This window comes from Carassius carassius, chromosome 42 (assembly GCF_963082965.1).
Source record: "Carassius carassius chromosome 42, fCarCar2.1, whole genome shotgun sequence".
Classification (NCBI taxonomy): Eukaryota; Metazoa; Chordata; class Actinopteri; order Cypriniformes; family Cyprinidae; genus Carassius; species Carassius carassius.
This window is the reverse complement of record NC_081796.1, coordinates 15840069-15860743: the sequence shown is the minus strand read 5'-3', so window position 1 is coordinate 15860743 and position 20675 is coordinate 15840069. Positions and strand designations below refer to the sequence as shown.

At 37.1% G+C, this 20675-nt stretch overlaps 1 protein-coding gene across 1 annotated transcript in view; it reads left to right on the top strand.

Moving 5' to 3' along the window:
• The window catches only part of LOC132123813 (brefeldin A-inhibited guanine nucleotide-exchange protein 1-like), a 67481-nt gene extending 46858 nt beyond the window's left edge, over positions 1-20623 (top strand). The window contains exons 14-39 of the mRNA XM_059534490.1: positions 572-773; positions 1742-1853; positions 2393-2598; positions 2692-2782; positions 3011-3176; positions 3936-4087; positions 4171-4299; positions 4754-4912; positions 4987-5131; positions 6118-6205; positions 6301-6341; positions 8023-8192; positions 8389-8540; positions 10066-10238; positions 10953-11113; positions 11569-11699; positions 12521-12650; positions 12789-12924; positions 13113-13251; positions 15540-15609; positions 15741-15900; positions 16190-16329; positions 16536-16704; positions 16949-17087; positions 18575-18692; positions 19329-20623. Coding sequence (XP_059390473.1) covers positions 572-773; positions 1742-1853; positions 2393-2598; positions 2692-2782; positions 3011-3176; positions 3936-4087; positions 4171-4299; positions 4754-4912; positions 4987-5131; positions 6118-6205; positions 6301-6341; positions 8023-8192; positions 8389-8540; positions 10066-10238; positions 10953-11113; positions 11569-11699; positions 12521-12650; positions 12789-12924; positions 13113-13251; positions 15540-15609; positions 15741-15900; positions 16190-16329; positions 16536-16704; positions 16949-17087; positions 18575-18692; positions 19329-19508 — 3659 coding nt within the window. The 3' untranslated portion in view covers positions 19509-20623. The remainder of the gene's footprint in view (positions 1-571; positions 774-1741; positions 1854-2392; positions 2599-2691; positions 2783-3010; positions 3177-3935; positions 4088-4170; positions 4300-4753; positions 4913-4986; positions 5132-6117; positions 6206-6300; positions 6342-8022; positions 8193-8388; positions 8541-10065; positions 10239-10952; positions 11114-11568; positions 11700-12520; positions 12651-12788; positions 12925-13112; positions 13252-15539; positions 15610-15740; positions 15901-16189; positions 16330-16535; positions 16705-16948; positions 17088-18574; positions 18693-19328) is intronic.
• The last annotated feature ends 52 nt before the right edge of the window (positions 20624-20675 follow it).

Here is a 20675-nt window from a genome sequence, read left to right as displayed (position 1 = left end):
ATTGTGGCCGTATTAGCTTTTGTGTCTCAAACAGATAAATGAATACGAACAGGTATGGTTTTCCCAGCTCCTCCTGGCTTCTTTGATCTTTCAGAGAGAGGAAACTCTGAGAAAGGATGAAGTGACCTGACAGCTCCTGTTACAGCTAAAGCTACCCGCTAAATCTTTTACAGTGTTTCCAGTGTGTAATAAGATCCTGTGACTTGCAACCATGGCTTCCACATACCCAAGCCGCCTGTTTGTCTTGCTTGCACCAACTTCAGATCTGTTACATTGTGTATTCAGGTCATGTGCGCTTTCTTCAGTCCCCATTGTGCTGTTTTTGTGATATGAGTCAGCCGAGGCCAAAGACTTTATTAGAGAAGTGTTATGTTGGGAAAGTCATATAGGGAGCTGAGACAGAGAAAAGACTCGATACACCAACATACATTTCATACAACCAGGAGCCCAATGAATCATGCCGTCTGTATTCCATAGAGTGTAGGGGCTCATGGTGTTTTACAAACTGGGCTCGTCGTTCTGCTTTCTATGAAATTGCATGTGAATTTCATTCCATTCTCTCTCAATTTAGGTCAAGAAAAGCATTTAGAACAGGAGACAAATGAGTCGAAGCATCCGGAAACGATTAACCGTTACGGCAGCATAAACTCTTTGGACTCCACTGCCTCATCGGGCATCGGGAGCTACAGCACGCAGATGTCCGGGACAGACAACCCTGAGCAGTTTGAGGTCCTCAAACAACAGAAGGAGATCATAGAGCAAGGCATTGACCTGTAAGCCATTACATTGGAATCAAAAGCATGAAAGCAGTCTGTGCATGGTTTGACAAAATCACTATCAATAGACATTTGTATGGAAAGTTCCGTAGTTTAAATTTTTCAGGGTTGTCCCGTTTTGGTCCTGGAGGGTCACTGTCCTGCAGAGTTTAGCTCCAACTCCAAATAGAACAAACACATAATGAAGATCTTTAGGCCTACTAGAAGCTTCCAGGCAAGTGTGTCTGGGCAAGTTGAAGCCAAATTCTGCAGCATGTTTACTCTCCGGGAACAGGTTTGGACGATGACATGTCTAGGATGTGGGGTGTGCAAGCTCTGTGGCGTTTTAAGAAACAGCTGGAATTGTAAAAAAATAATTGCTTGCGAACATGTTTCATATAAACACTCCCCATCTGCGATTTGTAAGACAAACAGGTTTTCAGTCCCATCCCTAAAATTATTCAATCCATTGAGCCAGTAGCAGGACTGTTGGGTTTAAACAACCCAACTTTTTCCATAGTGAAAAAAGACATTCTGCAGCTTCTGCAACACATGTTGGATGAGTGCATCTCAATTTAAACACAAGACTCACATTTACACGTCAGTGAGCCCTATTTGGTAGTCAGAAACCAAAAAGTAAAATGCATGAATATCTATCAAGGTTTGTGCTGTTTCTAGCTATGTGTAGCACCTACAACTCTGCATTACCTTCTGAGGAAACCAATTAAATCTGAATATACCATTATGTTTTATAAATCTTTCACAATGTATTTCGATGTTTGAGTCACGGCAGCAAAAATATCCCATTTAACAGTGAGAGGGAGGGGACAAATCTATATTATACCTCTTTTTGGTACAAACGTCATTACTTACATCATAACCTCAGGGGAAAAATGTATCATATGAATGCTTCATACTTAAAAAAAGAAAATGTGAATCGAAATATGTGGCTCATAAGTTGATGTTCTATTTACCATTATGCACAGGTTCAACAAAAAACCAAAGAGGGGCATTCAGTACCTGCAGGAGCAAGGCATGCTGGGAACCACGCCCGAAGATATCGCCCAGTTCTTACATCAAGAGGAGAGGCTTGACTCTGTAAGACACAACTATTGTTTGCCTACAAGATACAATATATGTTCTATGTTTCTTCCATGTACTGTGGCCTTGGGTCAAATAGATTTGAACAATGTAGCAGTGTACTATAATAAAAACGCTGCATATGCAGCAGTAGAGCTTTTCTGAAACATTTCTGACAAGCAAAACAAAAATATCAAGACGCTCCAGCAAAGTGTTGCCAGACTTCCACTTAGAGATGATTTGATCCTTCAGTGTGATGAATCGGCAACTCATCTGCTCATTCGTCTGGCCTCAAAAGACTCCTTATATCTGCCCTAAAATTAGGTCACTTCAGTAGAACAGCCCTCAGCCTTCTGAATGACTTGAGATGTGCATGGAATACTTTTAATAAACATTGCTTTTCAATGATGCACAGCACACTGTATTAAAGCTCAACGATTTCTCCAATCTGTAGCATTGAGCATGTGTTTGCGAGTTATGAAACTTGTTTTTCCTGCTATATATTTTTCTACCTACACAATCGATATCAGGCTCATTGGCTGTTTCCACCCTGACAGAGCCAGGTAGGAGAGTTTCTCGGAGACAACGATCGCATCAATAAAGAGGTTATGTATGCCTACGTCGACCAAATGGACTTCCAGGGCAAAGACTTTGTGCCGGCGCTGCGCGTGTTCCTTGAGGGTTTCCGTCTCCCCGGAGAGGCTCAGAAAATCGATCGACTGATGGAGAAATTTGCTGCTAGATATTTAGAATGCAACCAAGGGTGAGTACGGGTTGTTGCAACCGATTAACCTACATCGCTAACTGTGCCGCAAACACTGAACTCAGTTGTTGTCTCTTATATCTCTGTCCTTAGGACTGTTGGAACACTGTTCGCCAGCGCTGACACTGCGTATGTTCTTGCCTATTCAATCATCATGTTGACTACAGATCTACACAGTCCGCAGGTTAGTTCACCAAGCGCTGATTGTTCACTGAAATCTACAGCCAATGCAGAATGCATTTTCTTTTCATTCCCCTGTCTATGAATGTTAATGTGAATGTCGGAGCTGGAAACGGCTGTTTGGTATATGTGAGTGGAATAGCTAAATCTAGGGTGATGGATGTTGCTGAAACGCAACCGAAAACAAGAGGAAGAACGCTACTGATCCGTTGTTTCCTTTATCTTGGCGCAGGTGAAGAATAAAATGACGAAAGAGCAATACATCAAGATGAACCGAGGTATCAATGACAGTAAAGATTTACCGGAGGAGTATCTCTCAGCCATTTATGATGAAATCGCAGGGAAAAAAATATCAATGAAGGAGACAAAGGAGTTAACTCTCAAGTCAAATAAGCAAAGTGAGTATTTGACGAACTGAAAAATAGACTCTTTTTGAATTTTTTCTCTTTTTTTTTTTTTTTTTTGCAAATTGGGGTCAAATCATATTAGTTTTTCAATTAGGAATGAAAAAGACTGTATTATCCCACTAATGATCAGTTTAATTATAAATAATTTTATTTTGTTGTATTTTACAATTGAATGAGGTGGTTGACTGAACCAAGTAGTCCAGTATTTTGTAATTGTTATTAAATTAGTAGCTATTCATTTTAGTAATTTAATGATTTTTGTTATTAACAATGATGATCTAATTTTTTTTTAATACAAATAAAATGTATATGACAATAACAATAATAATTTAAAATGTTAACAAAAAAAGAATATATTATATACACATAATAATAAATTAAAATGTTATGCATTTAGCAGACGTTTTTATCCAAAGCGACTTGCAATGCATTTAGGATAAAAAAAATTTACCTAACATGTGTTCCCTGGGAATCGAACCCACAACCTTTTCCGCTGCTAACTACCACTGAGCCACAGGAACACTATAATAATATGTAATAATATAATATATATATATATATATATATATATATATATATACAATATGTTAAAACATTAATTATTGTTATTATTATTATTATTATTATTATTATTATTAAAAGCCTAGCTGTTGGAATTCCAAGAGGACAAATTAATATGTCTGTTCTGTGATATTCTGAGGTTTGTTTTGTGGTGACTGACAGCATTTTTTGGTGCTATCTCTTGATCAGGTGTGGCCAGTGAGAAGCAGAGGAGGCTTCTATATAATGTTGAGATGGAGCAGATGGCAAAGACAGCCAAGGCTCTGATGGAGGCCGTGAGCCACGTTCAGGCCCCCTTTACCAGTGCCACCCACCTCGAACACGTCAGACCAATGTTTAAGGTATTCCCCGCATGTGCTTACACATACACATACTTTCTATTTGGATGCAAATACTACTCCCATATTATCCTGATCTCTCATAGCTGGCCTGGACACCCTTCCTGGCTGCGTTCAGTGTGGGTCTGCAGGACTGTGATGACACCGAGGTGGCCTCTCTCTGCCTGGAAGGAATCCGCTGTGCTATCAGGATAACGTGCATCTTTAGCATTCAGGTAATTTCACACCTTGGATTAACCATGAAGACGTCCTTTACTGAAGCAGAGAAAGGCCTGGCATTTGTTTGCATTACTATTCAGTCTCTGTCTAAATAAGCACTTTTAAACACTTCTGTCATCCCTGGCGGCAGTGATCGATTGTTTAAAGGAATACTTCACCCAGGAATGAAACTTCACATCATTTACTCACCGTCATGTTATTCCAAACCCCTATGCCTTTCATATGTGGAACACAAAAGAAGATATTTTGAAAAATGCGCATGTTGCTATTTTCCATACAGTTAAAATAAATTGTAATCGTAGCTGTAAAGCTTTAAAAAGGACAATTATATTTCATAAAAGTGGGACTCGTAAACTCTATATTCCAAGTCATATGACATAAGTGAAACAGACCAAGAGTTCAGTCAGAAATTGGGTTCAGAATTTTATTTCATGTGTTGGTTTGTTCCAGTTGGAGCGAGACGCATACGTACAGGCTCTGGCCCGCTTCACGCTGCTGACGGCCAGCTCGGGTATAACCGAGATGAAGCAGAAGAACATCGACACCATCAAGACCCTCATCACAGTGGCTCACACGGATGGAAATTATTTAGGAAACTCCTGGCATGAGGTGAGCAATGCAATGCAGTGTGACTGGCAGACAGATTGTGTGAGGTATTATTATTCTGTCTGTGTTTGCTGCAGATCCTGAAGTGCATAAGTCAGCTGGAGCTGGCCCAGCTCATCGGTACGGGAGTAAAGGCTCGGTACATATCAGGAACTGTACGGGGGAAGGAAGGCTTCATCACCAGCACCAAGGAACAGACGTCTGACGAGTACCTGGGCTTGGGTCAGTCAGTCAGTCACACTTCACATGGGTATCAATGAAATGAACAAAAATATTTGATGACAAAGGATTTTGTTAATAACACAGTAGAGACAATAAAATCACAGCATGCATAATTTATTTCTGGAGTTTGGGTTTAATATATGTTTAAAATTAATTCATAGCTAAGTATTTAGAAATGTATTCTTTTTATTCTTAAATTTCTTCTTTTACAGTAAAACTGTTTGTTGACAGGATTTTTTTATTAATCAGCAAGCAAACACAGATGAGATGAAAAGGATGCTAAATTTTAAATGATTTTAAGGTTATATTCATGTTAATAAATCCTTTGTATCCTTAATAAATGGGTAACACTTTAGAATAATGGTCCATTAGTTAATGTTTGTAAATTTATTAATTAACATGAACAAACACTGAAAAATAAATTTATAACCGTATTTATTAATTTTTGTTAAAGTTAGTTATTGAAAATAGTTATTCATTGTTAGTTCATGTTAATTCACAGTTCATTAACTAATGTTAACAAGCACAACTTTTGATTTGAATAATGCATTAGTAAATGTTGAAATTAACATGAACTAAGATTAATAAATAGTGTAGAAGGATTGTTCTTGCTTAGATCATGTTAACTAAAGTAGGAAACTAATGTACCATTACTCTAAAGTGTTACCAATACATTTTTAAATTCAAAGCTAAGTATCATACATTTATCAGGTAATGTTTGGTTCATAAAAAAAAAATATATAGATTTTCTTCAACATTTCAATCAGAGTAAAAATAGAGGACATTTTTGTCAAAAGACTTCACGTTCACCACAAGCACCATCAGAATTGCAGCTTTTCCATTTGCCATTGCATCATCAAAAAGCATTTTAACTCGAGCTAAATTATGATTAAGATTGCTTTATGATAATCCAATGTGATTATCCAGCAGCACTGTGTGAAATGAAGTTTGTGTTTGTGTAAACAATGTGATTTTTCTCGCTGTAGGAGGGAACGTTGATCGCAAACAGATTGCAAGCATTCAGGAGTCTATCGGAGAGACCAGCTCACAAAGTGTGGTAGTTGCTGTAGACCGGTATGATGGTTATCATTAATTCTAACGAACCTCATAATGTTACAAACACTAATATGTCACTGGACGATTACAAACACTCATATTCTTCTCCGCAGGATATTCACAGGCTCTATCAGACTTGATGGAAATGCCATCGGTGAGTACAAGATTTCATGTGTACATTTATGCATTTTCAGACATGCGTATATTTCAACTTCCACAACTGTTAATAATTTTGAGGTTGATTTTTTTTTGTTTTGAAAGAGTCTTTTTGATCAATAATACTAATGCAACAGTAATATTGTGAAATATTATTATCATTTAAAGTAACTGTTTTCCGTTTGAATAAATTTTGAGATGCAGTTGATTCCTGTGATGGCAAAGCTGAATTTTTTTGAAGTGTTAAGTGTCACATGATCCTCTAGAAGTCATTCTAATGTGCTATATTTGGTGCTCAAAAATCAAATCTTTTGTAACATTATAAATGTTTTTGCTATCACTTTTGATCCGTTTATTTGTTCTTGCAGAATTAACATTCATATTAACATTTAATCATTATGCAGAAGCTTTTATCCAAAGCGACTTAAATTTAAATTAGCATTAAATTTAATTAGTAACACTTTACGTTAAGTTTCATTAGTTTACATTAGTGAACTACTTTAGTTAACTTGAAATAACAATGAACAATACTTCTACAGCATTTATTAATCTTAGTTCATGTTTAATTCCAGTATTTGCTAATGCATTTTTAAACTCGTAAGTTGTGCATGTTAACATTAAAGGTGCAATAGGTGATTGTCTTCAGAAACATTTTTTGTTATACTGGTTAAAAGTCTTCTCACATCCTGATAGCAATCCTTAAGTTAAGTGGTTTAAATTTATTTATCTGTATTTATATATTCTGTGGAAGGAGTAGGACCAAGAAATGTATGTCCAAACAAATCACTTGGTCCAAGCGTTTTAAATCGCTTTCCTATCTGCCTGTCAACGTATGTATATGCATACCTCTGCGCACCCTGTTCGCGCAGACAGATTACGTCATTAGCGCATTCATGCACACTGTGCAGACGGAGCTAGAATGGCAGACAAACATCAACAACCTGGTCTTCCTTCCTGGTGTTGTAGTACTTTTGAAGCTTTTCTCGCTGGTTAATGACACATGATGTATCCCAGCGGTTCCCAATTCCAGTGCTCGCGCACAAATTTTGCATGTCTCGCTAAGTTAATGCGCCCCATTCAGATGACCAACTCGAGCTACGTGAAGAACTGTGTTCCAATCGATATGATCCCTACACTGTGTTCACTGTTTACTTCACTTCGGAACATGGAATGGAATTGGGAAACGCTGATGTAGCCTATTGTAGTAATGTTGTCTCTGGTATTCTGGTCTGTGAGCATAAATGCATTCAGGGGGCGTGGCTTTGGACGGCGATTCCAGGGAAGGTGGATCGTTCGCTTTCAGTGCTATCAGGCTAATGTTAGCATTTTCCAAGATCTCCTGTTGCACCTTTAATGAACTGTGAATTAACATGAATGACTGTGTTTTCATTAACAAACGATAATAGAGATGAAATAATACTGTGACAAATGTATCGCTCATTGTTCATTTGTGTTAGTTAATACATTAACTAATGGAACCTTACTGTAAAGTGTTACCAATAAATGTATCCATTATTAATTGCATTATAATTGATTTCTTACAAAAAAAAACTTACTTGACCCTAAACCTTTGAACGGTGGTGTATATCAGTACATGTTTCTGGGATTTGAACCCATGACCTGCTCTGTCATATCAGGGAAGATGGTGACTTCTTGTTGACAGATGTTGTGTCTTGCAGTGGATTTTGTACGATGGCTGTGTGCTGTCTCGATGGATGAACTGGCCTCCCCTACGCACCCTCGAATGTTCAGTCTGCAGAAGATTGTGGAGATATCATACTACAACATGGGTCGTATCAGGCTGCAGTGGTCCAGGATATGGGAGGTTATAGGAGATCATTTCAATAAGGTGAGTTCAAAAGAAGGAAATCGCTCCATGAAGAGTGTGTGTCACGGTGGCTTTGTATAATATCAGAGAAATCTAATGATGCTTTTAAATGTCACTCTGCCTGCAGGAGGGCATATCTAATAGATTAAAGAAGCCAAAAATGATACTGCGCTCTCGATACTTTAACGTTTCTCTTTCGCTTTCTGTTTGGGCCCAGGTCGGCTGTAATCCTAACGAGGATGTCGCTATTTTCGCCGTTGATTCTCTGAGGCAGCTGTCCATGAAATTTTTGGAGAAGGGCGAGTTGGCCAATTTCAGATTCCAGAAGGATTTCCTCAGGCCGTTTGAGCACATAATGAAAAAGAACAGGTGAGCATTGCAATTTACAATGTGATGAAAGTGAAATTTCACTGAAAAATGCAGACCAGACCTTCAAATGTAAAAAGTGTCTTTTGAATAACCAAACAAACTGTAATAAATGGAATGGTTTGATGAACAAATCTGTAAGTCTTGCCTTAAAATGGGTTAGAGACGCAAGGCTTATGCTGAACGTTGTTGTGGATGAACTGCTTGTAAATGTCATCTTCTGAAGGGCTCTGCTCTGCACTCGAGTGCCTGCCTCCAAATATTTTTTTAATTACAGCTACTTTACATAGTTCTTCATTACTTTCTCTAACATTAATGGTGGACTGATCAATACAAAATAACTAAAAGTCAAAATAACTTCATTTTTAAATCAAGTGACTTAAGCTCCAATTTTTATTTTGCTATGTGTATATATATATATATATATATATATATATATATATATATATATATCGTTTTAATCAATACATTTTACGTTTTAGTCATTTTGATGTTCTTTTGTCATTTTTTTCTATTTAGCTTTATTTTATATTTTAGTTTATTACCGTATTTTTCGGACTATAAGTCGCACCTAAGTATAAATCGCATCAGTCCAAAAATACATCATGAAGAGGAAAAAAACATAAGTCGCACTGGACTATAAGTAGCATTTATTTAGAACCAAGAGGAAACATTACCGTCTACAGCTGCAAGGGGGCGCTCTATGTTTTCAGTGTTAGACTACAGGATCACCGAGCAGCATAGAGCGCCCTCTGGCGGCTGTAGACGGTAATGTTTTCTCTTGGTTCATTTCTCTCTGTTCATGTCAAATTAATTTTGATAAATAAGTCGCACCTGACTATAAGTGGCAGGACCACCCAAACTATGAAAAAAAGTGCGACTTTTTAGCTTTTGTTTTAGTAATATTAGTACTTCAGCTTATTTTATTCTTCATTTTGCTTTATCAGTGAAATTAACAAAAACATTTTTAGTTTTATATAGTTTTAGGCAACAATTACAACACTGGTAATTAGCCAATTTATTTTAATGAATTAATTTAATGGTTCATTTTGTTGAAATTGAAAAAAAAATAAATTGTAGCAAAATATATATTGAAATGTTTTCTAATTCAGTTGAGTAAACTTTTTTCCATTTATTTTATTAGTTCTAAATATAATACTTCCATCTTCATTGAATTCCTGTTTCCTCGTTGCCAAAGTAGAGCAACTAACTGTGTTTTTCCAAAAGGTAACTCAGCTACAGCCTGACTATTTTAAATCAGAAGCAGCCTGGCAATCTTCCCTTTCTAAGTAGCTTCTTCATCAGTGGAAGGAAGCGAAGAAGAGAAACTTATATTAGCTCATATGGACCCTGCAGTACTCATTAGGCTTAGTGAGTGAACACAGTGTCAGAAGCCATCATGACTAAACTCCATGACTGATGGAGAAAAATTAACTTGTCTACACGTGTTTGCCCCAGCAGAATGAGATGAAGAGAGTGTGTGTGTGTGTTTTCCTGCTTTATTTACTTGCTGCTTCTCCATCTACAGATCTCCTACCATTAGGGACATGGTGGTCCGCTGTATAGCCCAGATGGTCAATTCTCAGGCTGGGAATATTAGATCAGGATGGAAGAACATTTTCTCTGTGTTTCATCTCGCTGCCTCTGATCAGGATGAGAGTATAGTAGAGCTGGCCTTCCAGACAACTGGACACATCGTCAGTAAGTGCATGAGATCAAGGATTCTATGATTTAGGATACAAAATATGCAAGATAAAATCTCTATTTTAGTAATAAATAATGAAGAGCTGTTGTTAATACGGTAGAGTTAAAAATTCCACTTTTGTTTTTGAATTAAACCCGGAAATAAGCAGAATGTTTAAAAATTTTATTTATAATCTTATATTAAATTTGAAAATTTCTGAAAAGAAATGTTTTCACTGGTGGACAGTATATTAGTTGCAGTTTAAATATACAGCATATTATTTAACATAATTATTCATTTTTCCTTATTTTTTTTTTTTTTCCTTTTCTTTTTTTTTCTTTCCACTTGTTAGTCAAGTGTTTTTTTTTTTTGTTTTTTTGTTTTTTACATAAATTTAGTTCTATATGAATGGTTTATTTATATACGTGTGTGTGTGTATATATATATATATATATATATATATATATCAATTGTTATGAAAAAAGGATTTAATTATTATTTTTGAAAATAATTACATCTTAACATTATTACAGCTAAAAATATTCTGTTTATGGTATTTATTATAATTTTTTACACTTACCATTTTCATAGTTTTTTTTTTACCCTACACTTCTGGGTGGAGTGGAAAGGATGATTTGCATTGTGAACATTAATTAACTTTTAATTCCATTTTTATTTGTAATAAAAGTGGTGTTTGTTAAAGTCCTCTGTCGTCTCTTCTGTCCTCACAGCGAATGTATTTGAGAAGCATTTCCCAGCCACCATTGATTCCTTCCAGGACGCCGTCAAATGTCTGTCCGAGTTCGCCTGCAACGCTGCTTTCCCCGACACCAGCATGGAGGCCATCCGTCTCATCCGTCACTGCGCTAAATACGTCTCCGGCCGACCTCAGGTCAGTGCTAATGAGTGCGCTCTCCATAACAGCTGAATTATGATCTGACCCCGGGTCAGGCTTTAGACAGACATTCACTAAATGCATTACGCTTGAGGAGACCACAGAGCACTTTTAACAAGAAAACTCTCATTACCAGACGCCATAATGAGCAAACCCCTAAAGGCCTTTGTTAAGTAGATGGAAAATGTAAATGACCTGTTTGCTGCTCTCCATGAAAGGTGATTTGTGTTATGAGCTGTGTTTTTAAGTGCTTTACTCTTCTGGTGTTTCTGAAGTGGAGATTAGTGAAGCCCCCCACTGCTTCTCACCGTAGGTTGCCAGATTGGGGCAGAAACCTTTTGATCTGTGAATGGAGCTTAGAGTCAAGCAGCATGTTTGTTCTGGGTTGTGTTGAATATGTGCTAAGCAAATCAAATAAGGTTCTGTGAGCAAACTGTGTTCTGTGTTTGCAGGCATTTAAAGACTATACCAGTGATGATATGAATGTTGCGCCAGAGGACCGCGTCTGGGTCAGAGGCTGGTTCCCCATTCTCTTTGAGCTGTCATGCATCATCAACAGGTGTAAGCTGGACGTCCGGACCAGGTTAGTGGCAAACCCACAATACAGACAAATCTCAAAACTTTTTTCAAAGTTTTTGACAAATGTTTTAAACTACAGCTTGAGAGTTAACTTGCTCAGAGTGTTTTTTTTTTTCAGTGTGGCACACAAAATTATACCTCAATATATAATTTCTTCACAATAAAGTTCCCAGAAATCTGCAATGTCTATTTTAAAATCATATTTTAAAATACCGTATTTTTCGGACTATAAGTTGCACCTGAGTATAAGTCGCATCAGTCCAAAAATACGTCATGACGAGGGAAAAAACATATTTAAGTCGCACTGGACTATAAGTCGCATTTATTTAGAACCAAGAGAAAACATTACCGTCTACAGCCACGAGAGGGCGCTCTATGCTGCTCAGTGTAGGCTACAGGAGCCCTCTCGCGGCTGTAGACGGTAATGTTTTCTCTTGGTTCATGTCTCTTAGTTCATTTCTCTTGGTTCATGTCAAATTAATTTTGATAAATAAGTCGCACCTGACTATAAGTCGCAGGACCAACCGTTTGTAATTTTTGTCATCATGGTTAAAAAAACCGACACCGACTCCGTTTTATTGCATTTTAATCAAATAAATGCAGACTTCTTTGAAAAACTAACTTAAAATCTTACCAATCCCAGAACGATACTGTATATTAATTCTATTTTCAAGCAAAACATTTCACTTAACATTTAAGGTGTCAGTTCTCAGGCTACAGTTACTGCTAACGGTTTACTACTGAAATGTTCTTAGAATCATGCATATAGCATTGTCAATCTTTTTAAACCCTATCCCAACAATCTATTTTTGGTGTGTTTGTCAGGGGTCTGACGGTGATGTTTGAGGTGATGAAGACGTACGGTCACACCTACGAGAAACACTGGTGGCAGGATCTGTTCCGCATCGTGTTCAGGATCTTCGACAACATGAAGCTCCCTGAGCAACAGACTGAGGCAAGTCAACATCAGCACTGAAATCTGTCCTAGAAAACACGGCTTGGAAAAAGATATCGGTTGGAAAGGGACTATTATATCATATGGTATCACTCCAGTATCTAAATGGCTAATGTTCCATTTTGTATTTTCCCTCAGAAAGCAGAGTGGATGACCACCACCTGCAATCATGCACTTTATGCTATCTGTGACGTTTTCACACAGTACTTTGAATCTCTCAGCGATGTTCTGTTAGACGATATCCTCTCGCAGCTCTACTGGTGTGTGCAGCAAGGTGAGTGAACAGTACCGGCAAGAGACGAGTTACAATTACAGTGATCTTGTTGAGAAAACAACACACATTGTTTAAAATACTGAAGACTAGAAATAGAATATTTTGTGTATAGGCAGTTCACTGAAAATGCAAATGTGAATTCTGACTTCAGGTCATGATCTCACTCGCTCGCTCTTTTCTCCTCACAGATAATGAGCAGTTAGCGAGATCAGGCACTAATTGTCTTGAAAATGTGGTCATTCTCAATGGAGAGAAGTTTAACGCGGAGACCTGGGACAAGACCTGCAACTGTATGCTAGACATTTTCAAAACCACCATCCCACACACGTGAGTGTTCATCCAAAGATTTTATTTTTTATTTTACTCCAGAATTGATGGTTTGATGTTTTCATAGGGGGTCATTTTACAAATGAATGTTAATAGTGTCCCTCTTATATAAATGTGTGAAAATGAGTTAATGCCTAGATAATGGTTATTTGTTTATATAGCTTTTTTTTAGTCTTCAACAACAACTGATGCTTTCTTAGTAAATGCACATTCTGAAAATAAATAGTGATAAAAAAATAGTTCACCTACTGTATAATTCTCTAAATTCTCTAAAGCAAAATTAACCCTGTTAACATCATATTTTTAGCTTTCAGAAATAGTAATCTATTACACAATAAAAAAAATGTACTAATGGCTTTATTCTTTCAAGAATGTGAACTCTTGACAAGACAAGTCTTGTTTTTATCATGTTTTACATATCAATAGGCATCATGATCTTAAAATATCAACCTTTTTACCATGATTTCCTAAAGTAAACAACTGATTATTAAATGCTCTATCTGTAGAAACGTGCATTAAATTCTCTTTTGAATAAGCAGAAGTGTCAGCCCTGTCATTGATTTTGTAAAGTAAACAACTGATTATTAAATTCTCTGTAGAAATATGTGCATTCAATTCTCTTTTGAATAAGTAGAAGTGTCAGCCCTGTTACTATGATTTTGTAAAGTAATCAAATGATTATTAAATGCTCTATTTGTAGAAATATGTGCATTAAATTCTCTTTTGAATAAGTAGAAGTTTAGTAGTGTCAGCCCTGTTACCATGATTTTGTAAAGTAAACAACTGATTATTAAATTCTCTGTTTGTAGAAATATGTGCGTTCAGTTCTCTTTTGAATAAGTAGAAGTGTCAGCCCTGTTACTATGATTTTGTAAAGTAAACAATTTATTATTAAATGCTCTATTTGTAGAAATATGTGCATTAAATTCTCTTTTGAATAAGTAGAAGTTTCAGCCCTGTTACCGTATTTTCCGCACTATAAGGTGCACCGGATTATAAGGCGTGCCTTCAATGAATGGCCTATTTTAGAACTGTTTTCATATATAGGGCGCACCGGATTATAAGGCGCATAGAATAGAAGATACTGCAGTCAAATGTTTGACTGGATTTGCATCCACTAGATGGAGCTGTGCTAAAGGGAATGTTAACAAAACAGTCAGATAAAGACCGAGCGGCAACCTCCCGCTCTCTCTCGTGAAGCCAATAAGGAAGTGACTAAAACTGCAATTCATCGACTGGCCGCTTGAGGCTGGCTGCAGAAGAGAGTCAGTCCCATAGACTCCCCATGTTAAAATGCCCAACTTTACAGCAGAAAAAAAACATGTTTACAGCCTGGTTCAAAAAATTATTTTGGTCTATATAGCTAATTTTGCCCTTCATGACAACTGTGAGGGAGGTGAATTTTTGTATAACTCATCCGTTTAAATTATATTAAGCCTTAAAGTTCTGCATAATTAAGGGCATGACCACTTGAGTGACAGGTGGATTGCCGCTGCTGACAATGCCATAGCGCTAGGTGGGCGTGGCTTCAGTAATCAGCTCCCGCCCTTTTGCCCATTTTCGATTATCCGGGAGAGTCACGCGGTGACGCGCTGCCAAGATGGCAACGGCCCGCTCTGCACACTTTAGGCTTTAAAACCGCTATTGAGGAGTCTATGGGTGACGTCACGGACACTACGTCCATATTTTTTTACAGTCTATGATAAAGACACCTTGATCCATATATAAGGCGCTCCGGATTATAAAGCGCATTGTCGGTTTTTGAGAAAATTAAAGGCTTTTACGTGCACCTTATAGTGTGGAAAATACGGTACTATGATTTTGTAAACAACTGATTATTAAATTCTCTATTTGTAGAAATATGTGCATTAAATTCTCTTTTAAATAAGTAGAAGTTTAGAAGTGTCAGACCTGTTACTATGATTTTTACTGAATGTTTGTGGAAATATTTACATTAAAATTATCTTTCTAATAAACATGTAGCTAAATTAACTGGTAAAGTTTCAACCCTGTTACTATGATAATAAATGCCTGATATTTGTAGAAATATCCACAATAAATTGTGAATTTTTTTTTTAAACAACTTACACGGAAAGCATGTAATGTCAAATAAAGCTGTAGAACTGTCAGCCCTGTTACTGTCAACTCCTGTGTCTGCTTTGGCATAAATATGTAAAGAAGACATAATTCTATTTATTTAGCTTGATATATCAAGCCATATCATTAAACTGTAAAAGGCACCTGCCGCGTAGCATGACCCCTCTAACCCAGCTCTGTGTTGTTTTCAGGCTGTTAACGTGGAGACCGGCTGGTACAGAGGGAGATCACATGACTCAGCTCGACTCTGATAAACAGCTGGTATGCAAATAAGATTTCCAGTCTGTGCTCAACTTTTAAGTGTTCATGGAGGGTCATCACAACCAGATGCTCTTCTAGTGCTGTATGAGTTCATGTTATAACATTAAAAAGTACTGATCTGGTGCTTACAGGACTCCATTTCCCAGAAGTCAGTGGATATTCAGACTCGGTCAGATGACCAGCAGTCAGTGAACAGTATGGAGAAGGCCTTGGCTGACAACCGCAGGCAGAGTCAGTTCAGTGTGGCTACAGGCATGTGTCAGGGTGGCCAACCATCCAGATTGTTCTCTATTGATCTTTTTTTTTTTTTTTTTTTTGGCTCCACAGTATTTCATAACTGAAAGATTTGAAACGGAACTATTATTATTATGCTCTTTAATTATACTTTTTTGCTAAAAATAAAACAGTATTTGATTGCACAATGCCACAAATGACCAGCTAGAATCAAGAAAATACAAAGAACCATGTAATAATACTGAATTTAACAATATGAATTTTTTTTTTGCCTGATTTCATATTGCTCTCAGAGCATGCTGACTATCAGCTGGTCATTTTGTGTTTTCATATGCAATCTCCCCAGAAGTCCAGGAACAGCGGCTGTTTGCAGCTCTGCTCATAAAGTGTGTCGTCCAGCTGGAGCTCATTCAGACCATAGACAACATTGTGTTCTTTCCTGCGACTAGCAGGAAGGAGGATGCTGAAAATTTAGCAGCAGCACAGGTATCATTTTAAGATCTTTATAAACTCTGATTATGAAATATATATATTTGGGATCACAAAATCCATAAAAAACTAAAAGTTTGAAAACCCTTATGCTAGGCCACAACATCATTTAAATGGTTATGGAGTAAAACTTGCTTTATTAAAGGATTTTTGATTAAGTTATACTAAGTTATAGAGTCTAAATGAAGTGTGTTTTCCTACAGAGAGATGCTTTGGGCGCTGATGTACACGTGGATACTCAGGACCAGGGAATGTATCGCTACCTGACCTCAGAACAGCTGTTTAAACTGCTTGACTGTCTTCTAGAGTCTCATCGCTTTGCTAAGGCCTTTAACTCCAATAACGAACAGAGAACCGCGCTGTGGAAGGCTGGTCAGTACTCGTGATCATTTCTTTGTTGTTAGAAACTTGAGATGCAATAAATATCCATTGTTAGGAGTTTATTTCTCCACATTTACAAAAGCCGCCACATAGCTTACAGGTCACGGCATTTCGCGTCCTCCATTATCTGATAGAGCCACCTGTGTGGCCTGATGGAAAGTCTGTCGCGTCTGGCTTGATGTCTTCTCCTGTCCCACATTAAAAGAGCTCATTGTGTCACTGTGTGTGTGATCAGGTTTCAAAGGGAAGTCGAAGCCCAATCTGCTGAAACAGGAGACCAGCAGCCTGGCGTGTGGCCTGCGCATCCTCTTCCGCATGTACACGGACCCGAGCAGGCAGGACGCCTGGGAGGAGGTGCAGAGGAAACTGCTCAAGTAAGACATCACTGGAACTGCTCTGCTATCTATTACATGCTCATAGCTTCTGCTGTCTTTGGTACAGTTCACATCTTTCTGTGTGCCTGATTTAGCTTAGAGACAACTATAACAGAAATCAAATATTATCTTCAAGACCATGGGAAATGCTTTTATTCAGCAAGGATGCATTAAATTGATCAAAAGTCATATTAAAGACATTTGTAATTTATACAAGATATTCCTATTTTAAATAAATTAAGTTCTTTTGAACTTTATATTCATTAAGGAAACATTAAAGTTTCCACAAAAAACAATAAAAAAATACCAAGCCGTTTTCAACGTTGAAAAATAATCAAAAATGTTCCTTGAGCAGCAAATCTGTATGATTTCTGAAGGATCGTGAAAGTGAAGACTGGAGAAATGATGCTGAAAATTATTTTTAATAATTACATTTAGAAAATATATTAAATAGTAAACAAGTACAATTGCTTTTTAAGATATTATATATATATATATATAAACTGTTTTCAAAAAAATATTATTTAAATGAAATGTATTGTATATGTATTATTTCACACATACTGACTATATAATATAGTCTATATAATAAAATATTAAATAAAACAATAATAAGTACTACTTTACTATTCTGGAAATATGTACCAAAAATATTGATGACACATTCTGTTTTTTCTTGTGTATTCAAATTTTATCCATTTATATCTATATATATATATATATATATATATATATATATATATATATATATATATATATATCCAAAATATATCCAAACAAACCACCAACTAGTTATGACAATTAGCAAATTGTGTTCATGACTTTAGCACAAATTAATATTGAGTTTTTTATATAAAAGAGGGATACAGTATGTTCTTGGCATGTGTTTTCACATGCACACTCATGTGTGTCCCACGACAACATGGCATTCGCTGACTACTTTACTTCCATCATGTGACAAGTTTCTGGGTGAAACAGGATCTACGAGGAGCAAGACTCTTTCTCTTAAAAATAATGTCCAGTAGTACCCTACTAGATAAACTCACACAACAATGGTTTGTTAGATTAGTTAAGTTACAGACATTAGCGCTTTAAAACGAGAAACACACTACACTGAGCACTAATTTTACTCGATCCCAGAGTCTCAGACCTGTGCGCATCAATTTGGCATGAACACAAGTGTCTAATACAGTGTAATCATGAGAAAGAGGCCAGGTCAGACTCTGACTCCCTTGTCTTCAGGAAGACACTAATCATTGGCCCAGTGGCCCTGCAGACACGCTTAACCAGACTAAAGGGGATTTCGGTGAGATTAGGTCATGTTGAGTGAGCAGATGGGGGTTACATAAGACAAATGAGGGGGAGGAGCCTATCAGAGGTCATGGTAGAGGTCACCAAGGCTGTATTCAAGTTGTTTGCGGTGTACGTGGAATATTTATGTTAAATCCTCTGTGCTAAAACGCAGTCTCTCTCTCTCTGTCTGTTAGCGTGTGCAGTGACGCTGTGGCTTACTTCCTGACCCTGACGTCTGAGAGCCACCGCGAGGCCTGGACCAACCTACTGCTGCTCTTCCTAACCAAAGTGCTCAAGATCAGTGATGACCGGGTGAGTGTCTGATTCACTGCTGATACGTGTGCGAAACTGCTTAGGAGTGTTCAGTCCAGCATTTCCCAACTGAGACTTTGCAGTCCCCTAGTGGTCCCTGATGGAACTGCAAGACTGTTCATGAGATTTCAATGGAAATAATGTTTAAAACATAAATAAATGATGTCATTTAATATTATATTTTAACATGGATAATAGCTTGTAAGTGAAAATTGGGTGTATAAAGTTTTTGATAAATATTGTATAAAATATGTAAATATATCTGATTTAATATACATGTATTTACTTGCTTTTATTATTTAGTAAATGTTAAAATATTAAATTCTTACTAAATCGATAATACATTGTTTTATACATTATAAACACTATCGTTCAAAAGTTTGGGGTTGTTTTTTTATTTATACATTTCTTTAAGAAAAAACACATTCAGCTGATCAAAAGTAACAGTAAAGGTTTTTGTAATGTTACAACATGAAATCAAATAAATGCTGGCCTTTTGAACTTTCTATTTATAATTTTTTCCACAAAATATGCTGGAACACACCTGGTGCTAATCAACTCAGGGTTAATCCGATTACATCAGGGCATGCAGTGAGAAAATGTAAAAGAATACAAATACATGCGTTTTCTTTGCAGTTCAAGGCCCATGCGTCCCGATACTACCCTCTACTTTGTGAGATCATGCAGTTTGACCTGATCCCGGAGCTGAGGGCCGTCCTGCGCAAGTTCTTCCTGCGCATCGGATTGGTGTTCCACATCACCCAGGGTTTGGAAGCAGATCAGCCATCAGGCGACCAAACTCCCAATGACGCCTAGAAGCAGCAACAGCAGTGCCTGTTCCTGAACACCACAGACACGCAGTGGTCTCCTCTTGTCATCTGCAGGACGTTAGCATCTGATCTCCTGCAACTAATGAGGAACGAGGAGATAGAAAAGATGGACTGTGTTAGATATGACGGTACTAATATCAACCCCCCTCCCCCGGCCCACCTCGCCCTTTCAGGGTCTGCTCTGGACAGCCAGTCCCAGTTCAGGAATTATGTCCCATCCACTGGACAAATGACCAGGCCTTGTATAATAGGATTAACTCATCTAGAGCATCATGAGGATGCTGAATATCGCTACTACTTTACAAATGCTTGACCTTTGAGAGCTTCAAAAGGTCCAGATAGATTTCAAAACAGTGTCTTGGCATTATATTAAAAGCTGTTTGAAGAATAAGAGAAGGGTTGCATATCAAGCAATGTGATGGGATGTTTCAAGTGATTCAGATTTTTTTTTTTTGCACTGCTAATGGCTAACATTGGCATGAATAACTCAGAAGAAACTAGTTGTACAGAATTCCAGCTTTGTAATGTAATCTCATAACACTAGATTTTGTTTTCTGTATCTTTTTCGTTTGTTTGTCGGATATTTGCTGCACTTGTTTTCTTGATCTAAATGCACTGGAGATTTTTACTTTTGTGATAAATTATTGAACTATGCCATCTTTCCCTCCTTAACGGTCCAGCTGGAGATTTCTAATACAATATGAATTGATTAGTTCAATTTACTCCATTTTCTATATTGCTGACACTTTTTTTTTATTAAACACTGGGGGGCAACTGAGATCATTTAAAAGGAAATAACTGGAACTTTAAAAAAATTGGGGGACGAGTTAAATGTGAGCTGCATCTGAGTCACTGGTTTGTATCCCTGTTGGAAGTTAGGCTTCACACTATGTGTAAAAATTTTTACAAAAAAAGATAATATATTTAAATTCTTCTCTTTGTTTTTGGGGGTGGGTTGTATTGTATAGAAATTAATGATAGCTGCGCTTTAAAACTGTTGATGGAATAAGGATGTGAAGCATTCCTGGTTAGTGAGGGTGACTGTAATGGTAAAACCCTGTAAAGTTTTCTATATGGAATAAAATGATCTGTACAACTCTATATGACACTGGTCATTATCACCACACATTCTAATCAGGTCATAGGTTAATAA